The sequence below is a fragment of the Staurois parvus genome, unplaced genomic scaffold (assembly GCF_062004578.1).
Source record: "Staurois parvus isolate SC_StPar_1 unplaced genomic scaffold, SC_StPar_1.0 ptg000074l, whole genome shotgun sequence".
In the NCBI taxonomy this organism is placed as follows: Eukaryota; Metazoa; Chordata; class Amphibia; order Anura; family Ranidae; genus Staurois; species Staurois parvus.
In genome coordinates this window covers 757599-765000 of record NW_028317870.1, presented here as the reverse complement: position 1 = coordinate 765000, position 7402 = coordinate 757599, and the positions used below count along the sequence as shown (strand labels likewise).

Sequence of the window (7402 nt, the reverse complement as noted above, 5' to 3'; positions counted from 1 at the left end):
TTGCAAACCATTTCAAAAACAAGATTTATGCAATTCGTAGGGGCATCTCCACTGCACAGACATCCATCCCACTTAGCATACCTTATACTAAACCTCCCCCAACACTTTCCTCTCTTGACCTTGCTACTACTGAAGAGGTCACTAAAGTTGTCTTAGAAGCCTGTCTCACTACCTGCCTCCTGGATCCTGTCCCCTCACAACTACTACGGTCTCCCTTTTCTTCTGTCCTATGCCTCCTCAAATCACATCTTCAATCTCTCTAATGGTGACTTCCCCAACCCTCTAAAGCATGCGCACATCACTCCCATACTTAAAAAGCCCTCCCTGGACTCCACCAACCTGAACAACTTAAGACCCATCTCCCTGCTCCCGTTTACCTCAAAACTCTTAGAAAGCTTGGTCTACAATCTCCTGAGCTCCTACCTCACTGCCAACAACCTTCTTGACCCTTTACAGTCTGGCTATCGCTCACTACACTCCACTGAAACTGCCGTACTAAAACTCACTAATGATTTACTAACTGCTAAAACCAATGGCCACTACTCTATACTCTTACTACTTGACCTCTCTGCGGCTTTTGATACTGTTGACCATCCCCTCCTCCTCAAAAAACTCCATTCTCTTGGCCTCCGAGACTCTGCTCTCTCCTGGTTCTCCTCCTACCTATAGCAGTGCTCCTTGAGCGTTACCTTTAACTGTCTCCTCCTCTCCACTCCCTCTTTCTGTAGAGGTCCCTCAAGGTTCTGTCCTTGGACCCCTTCTTTTCTCCATCTACACCTTCTCCCTTGGTCATTGATAAACTCCCATGGCTTTAAGTGCCATCTCTATGCTGATGACACAAATCTATCTTTCTATTCCTCACCTCTTCAGTCTCCTCTCGCATTACTAACCTACTAAGTGACATATCGGCATAGATGTCACTCCGCTTCCTCAAACTCAATCTTTCCAAAACTGAGCTCATACTATTCCCTCCAGCCCATGCTCCCTCCCCTGTCTTCTCCATCATGATCAATAACACAACCATCAGTCCCTTCCCTTATGCCAGGGTGTTGGTGTAATCCTAGACTCCCATCTGTCATTTCAGCCCCAAATCCAATCGCTGTACAAATCTTGTAGACTTCACCTCCGCAACATCTCCAAGATACATCAGTTCTTAACCTCTGAAACTACTAAGCAACTTATTCACTCCCTGGTTATCTCCCGCCTTGACTATTGGAACTCCCTCCTCATTTGTCTACCTTAAAATATCTCCCGAACAATACTTTCTGCTCCTCACACGACCTCCTGCTCTCTAGCTCCCTTGTCTCCTCCTCCCATGCACATTTCCAGGACTTCTCCAGAGCTTCCCCCATTCTCTGGAACTCTCTACCTAAATTTATCAGTCTATCGCCTACTCTGCTCACTTTTAGGCGATCTCTGAAAACCTCTCTCCAGGGAAGCCTAGCCTGCCCTCAGCTAATGATGGAATCTTCTATTCCTCCTACCAGTCCATCCCCCACAGTTATTACCTTTGTAAGCGCCAAGGAGCAGGGCCTTCCTAACACTTTTTGTTATTGAACTGTATTGTATCCCGTTAAATATTGTAAAGCACTGAGCAAACTGTTGGCGCTATATAAAACCTGAATAATAATAATAATAATAATTCCCCAGAGTGACCCTTTACATCATATTACCCATCAGAGTGCCCCTTTTCACAGTATGTGCCCATATGTGCCCTCTTAACATAACATGTGCCCATCAGAGTGCCACCTTAACATAAAAGATGCCAAGAGTGCCCCTTAGCATAAAATGTGCCTAACAGCATTCTGCTTATTTTATGTAAGGGACACTCGGATGAGGACATTTATATTAAGGGGTACTCTGATGGGCACATTTTATGCTAAGGGGCACTCTGATGGGCACATTCTATGTTGTGCCTATCAGCGTGCCCCTTAAAGAGTAATGCTGATGGGTACATTTACTGTTAACATTAAATATGCCCATCAGTGCCCCTTAATATAATTGTGCCCATCAAGGTCCCCCAGAAAGAACACACCCTACCTTGAGGGCAGACAGGAGCGGGAGGCAAGAGCTTGCAGGGATCCTTGCTGATGGAGGCAGAAGAGCAGGAGCTGGGAGATACAGCAAGGGGCGGGGCACATGCGTGATGTCATCGGTTACTGGGATGACCGCCCTGCTGAACAGCGGACAGGTCATTCCAGTCTGGTGGGCTGGCGGTCCGGATGGGAGTGCTACTCGGGCCATTCTCGGATTGCGGTCCATCATTTAGTGACCGCTGATATACAGGAAACCTCCTACCACAAGACAGACAGGCCATAGAAGAACTGCAGAAACTGGAACAAACTCACAAAAAGGAAAAGGGGATGGATAAATATCAGAAGATAATACAAAAAAGGGATGAGTTGAAAGAACTGATGGAACAGGATTCTAGGAGGATATTTAATAGAATGGCTAAAAAAAGATATTAATGTGGGAATAAACCAGGAAAATATTTAATGAGAAGGCTCAGAAATAAACAGGCGAGGAATTTTATTGAAAAAATTAGTGATGGGAAGGGAGAGAATTTTTTTAAAACATCTGACATTGCTAGAAGGTTTCATAATTACTATAGTGAACTTTATAATGCAAGAAAGGATAAGTATGGGGGAAGTGAAGAGGAGGAGAAGAAAAGAATACAGGACTATTTAAATGAGGTGGAGCTCCCAAAGGAAAAACTAGAAAGTCTTGAAAGGCCGATAACCCCCAAGGAAATTAATGTTACTTTAAAAAATACTAAAGTGGGTAAGAGTCCCGGGCTAGATGGGTATACAGTAAGATACCTGAAAAAATTTTAAGAGATATTGGTTCCCAAAATATGTAAATATATGAATGTGATAGGAGAGGTAATAGAAATGAGGGAAGAATCCCTCAAAGCTTATATCACCCTCATTTTGAAGGAGGGGAAAGGATAGTTCTCAGTGTGCAAGCTATAGGCCGATTTCATTGCTAAACGTTGATACCAAATTGTACGCAAAAGTACTGGCTGCAAGGTTGAAGGATCTGATGTCCGAATGGGTGCATTTAGATCAGGTGGGTTTTATACCAGGGAGAGAGGGGAGGGACAATGGTCTGAGATCTTTGATGTTGGTACAAAAAGCTAAAAAGGAAAAAACACCTGCGATCTTGTCGTCGATTGATGCGGAAAAGGCATTTGACAGGGTCAACTGGGGGTTTATGTTTGACACGCTTGAAAAATTGGGGCTGGGAACTAAAATGATGAATTGGATAAAAGGATTATATAAGAACCCATCAGCGGCGGTAAAGATAAATGGAACCTTATCCCAGAATTTCAGAATGAATAATGGAACTGGGCAGGGTTGCCCCCTCTCCCCCATGTTGTTTGTGTTGTCATTAGAATCACTGTTGGAGAGGATCAGGAAAAGTAATGACATAAAAGGGTTAAAAATAGGAGATAAGGAACACAAAGTCGCTGCTTATGCAGACGACATGCTATTCTACGTGACTAACCATAGGACAACTTTGCCCAACTTAATGAAAGAACTAAAACAATATGGAGGAGTATTAAACTTGAAGATAAACCCGTTTTAAATCGGAAATCCTAAATATTAATCTTGCAGTCACAGAAAAGTAAAGGTTACAAAATGTGTTCCCTTTTTCCTGGAGGAAAAACAAAATAGGATATCTTGGAATAAAATTAACAACTTCAGTAAAAAGCATATACCAAATAAACTATATACCCCTGATAAATGAAATAAAAGATGAGCTGAAAAGACTAGTAAAAGGGGGGGCCCCCATGGATTGGAAGAATTAATTTAGTCAAGATGGTGATACTCCCAAAAAGTTTGTATAAGTTTCAGATGCTCCCGCTATCTTTACCGGGAACTTTCTTTGTAATAGTTAGAAAGATGATTACTAAGTTCATATGGGCAAATAAGAGGCCTAGGATTAGTTATAAAGTGTTATGCAGAGTAAAAGCAAATGGAGGACTGGGGTTACCAAATATAAAGAAGTATTATACAGCTGTAATTTTGTCACGGGTGATTGGTTTTTTAATTCAAAAGGGAAAAGTTGGGTAAAGATAGAAAGGGAATTAAGTAAATCACAATTAGATAAAAATATTTGGATACCTCTTGGGTTTCTTACATTAGATGTAAAAACAAGTAAATTGACTAGGATAGTGTTGGATACATGGGACAGATTACACAATAAGGAAAAATGGGAATTTAATTCACTATTGATACCACTAGTGGGAACAGATTTTTTTGCACCAGGAAATGTTAAAATAAGTGGAAGATGGATAAAGGATAAAAACGCACGCTTGAAAGATATCATAAAAGGGGGGAGATTATGCACGTTTCATAATTTGAAAAAGAATAAGGATTTGTTTGTTAGAATAGATGAATGGAAGTATAACCAGTTGTCTCATTTCATTGCAAATTTACCACAACCATTTAGGGATGTAGGAGAAATGAACCCATTTGAAAAACTAATGAATGCTGAATTAAGCCCAAAACACATCACCTCTAGGATATATAAAATCCTTGTGGATTTAGATGATGTAGAGCCCCCTGGATATTTAAGTAACTGGGAAAGGGAACTAGGAAAAAAAATCAATCCTCAGCAAAGGGAAGGTATTTTTAACCTAACACACAAGGTAATAAACATGCGCACAGTAGAGATGAACTACAAATGCTTGGCGAGATGGTATTTAACATCCAGTATAACCCATAAGCAGCAAGGGGAAAGCTCCCCATTGTGCTGGAGAGGATGTGGAGAAAAAGGCAATATGGGGCACATCTGGTGGAGTTGCCCGAGGATACAGGTTTATTGGAGGTAAATAGCGTTGTTATGGACCTGCCTTTCCAGAGGTGTATAGCAGGTGAGAGCCTGATGTAAGGAGGTAGAAAGAGCAGGGTCGGGCAGGCCGGGTCGGTAGCGGTGGAGGCAGCACGGTACAAAACAGCAGACAGAAGGATAAACTGGTCACAAGCTGGGTTCGGTAACAGGAGATCAAAACGTGCAGGATCAGACAGGAGAATGGTCAGGCAAGCCAGGGATCAGAGCAGGAGACAGTCAGCAAATCAAGGTCAGGCAGGGTCGGCAACAAGCAATCTAATTCAGGAACACAGGATACAGATAAGACCATACGGCAATTAGAGCACAAACCTGACCTGTTTAAATAGGGCGCCCTGCGTGTCCGCGATCGTGAGTGTGCATGCGCGACCGCCGCTGCCATCACGGGTGCCCAGGTCCCTATGCTCGCACGCCAGTGAGGCCGGGCATACCGCGCATGCGCAGACCCGTGCGCGATCTCGGAAAGATCTGGGGTCCCTGACATTGCCCCCCCCCTTTGAGGCTGGTTGCGAAGGAATTCCTGCAACAATCTGGGAGCATGGACATTTTGAGCAGGTTCCAACGAATTCTCCTCTGGCCCATAGCCTTTCCACTTAATGAGGTATTGTGTTTGACCACCCCTTTTCCTGTAGTCAATAATTGCCTCTACCTCGAATTCCTCTTCCCCATCGATGTCTATGGCCTCAGGAGGTCTAGATCGGCGATCTAAGAAAGGATCGGGTACTGCGGGTTTCAACAGCGACACATGGAAGACGGGGTGTATCTTAAGAGATTCAGGAAGTGCTAGTTTATATGACACCTCATTGACCTTACGTTCTACTTGAAAAGGCCCCACGAATTTGGGTGCCAATTTCCTAGATGGGCATGCCAGTTTCAGGTTGGTTGTTGCCAACCAAACCCAATCCCTGGGGTGTATGACCAATTCCCCTTTTCTCCTTCTGTCAAAAAACCTCTTTCTCTCTTCCTGGGCTCTAGCCATTGTTTCCTGTAATAACTTATTATTGGTTGAGAAGAAATTTAGGGTCTCTTGGGCTGCTGGGACTGAGTTCTCTGGAACCAGATCCGGCAGGAAAGTAGGGTGGAACCTATAGTTGGCGAAGAACGGGGATTGATTGGTGGCAGAATGGTTTGCATTATTGTATGCAAATTCCTCCATTGGCAGAAGTGTCAGCCAGTCGTCTTGCAGAAATGACGTGTAACATCTAAGATATTGTTCGAGCGTCTGATTGGTCCACTCTGTCTGCCCGTTAGACTGTGGGTGATATGCTGAAGAAAAAGACAATTTGATCTCCAAACCCTCACATAAAGCCTTCCAGAATTTGGACGTGAATTGAACTCCCCGATCCGAAACAATATTCTTTGGCACTTTGTGGAGTCTCACTATCTCCTTAATGAAGACCCGTGCCGTCTCGGAAGCGGATGGTGTCTTCTCTAGGGGAAAGAAGTAGGCCATCTTAGAGAGACGGTCCACCACCACAAAAATAACGGTGTGATCCTGCGAAGGTGGCAGTTCCACGATAAAATCCATGGAGATCATGCTCCAGGGCCGGTCAGGTATTGGTAAGGGTCATAGCAGGCCCCAAGCCCTGTCTCTGGTGGATTTATTCCTGTTACAGGTAGGGCAAGTTCTAACGTACGCTTCACAATCTTTGGCTATACTTGGCCACTAAAACGTGTGTCGTGCCAATTCTATAGTCTTGTGTATCCCAAAGTGCCCTGCCAATGGATGGTCATGACAATAGCCTAAAACCAGGGTCTGAGCTTCCTTGGGTACCAGGATCTGTTCCCCCCTCCACAAGAGACCTTCCTTGCTCTGTATTGAGGTTCCAGGTAGATCAGGAACCCTGGTGGAAGCAGTCTGTAATTTGTACAAAAGCTCGGACTGAAGCAATAAGAAGCTACCTACTGGTAAGATGGTATCTGGTTGGGGTGTTTCTCTAGGGTCCTCAAACATCCGGGAGAGAGCATCCGGTTTTGTGTTTCTAGACCCAGGACGATATGTAATGTGTAGGTTGAACCGTGCAAAGAATAGTGCCCATCTGGCCTGGTGTGGTCGGAGGCGTTTAGCTGTCTTCAGATACTCAAGGTTCTTATGGTCGGTATAGACCAAAATGGGGCGTAGAGCTCCCTCTAATAGATACCGCCACTCCTCTAATGCTGCCTTAATGGCTAACAATTCCCGATCCCCAATGTCATAATTTCTTTCCGAGGGGGAGAGCTTCCTAGAAAAGTAAGCCACCGGGTGCATTAGTTCCTTGGCCCCTACTCTTTGTGACAATACTGCTCCTACAGCTACTTCTGATGCATCTACCTCAAATATATATGGGAGCGATGCATCAGGGTGTCTCAGGATGGGAGCTGTTGTAAACAGTTTCTTTAAAGTCTCAAAGGCAGCCTGTGCTGCTGGGGTCCATTGAAAACGTATCCCCACCTTCGTGAGCTGGGTGATGGGTGCTACCAGGCCTGAGAAATTCTTTATAAACTTCCTATAAAAATTAGTGAACCCGATAAACCTCTGAACCCCCTTCTTATCCGTGGGGGCCGACCA

The 7402-nt window shown here is 44.3% G+C and overlaps 1 protein-coding gene across 1 annotated transcript in view; it reads right to left on the bottom strand.

Moving 5' to 3' along the window:
• LOC149469321 (uncharacterized) overlaps positions 1-6391 on the bottom strand; it is a 76717-nt gene extending 70326 nt beyond the window's left edge. Inside the window, exon 1 of the mRNA XM_089669399.1 lies at positions 5504-6391. Coding sequence (XP_089525525.1) covers positions 5504-6391 — 888 coding nt within the window. The remainder of the gene's footprint in view (positions 1-5503) is intronic.
• Positions 6392-7402: the final 1011 nt, after the last annotated feature.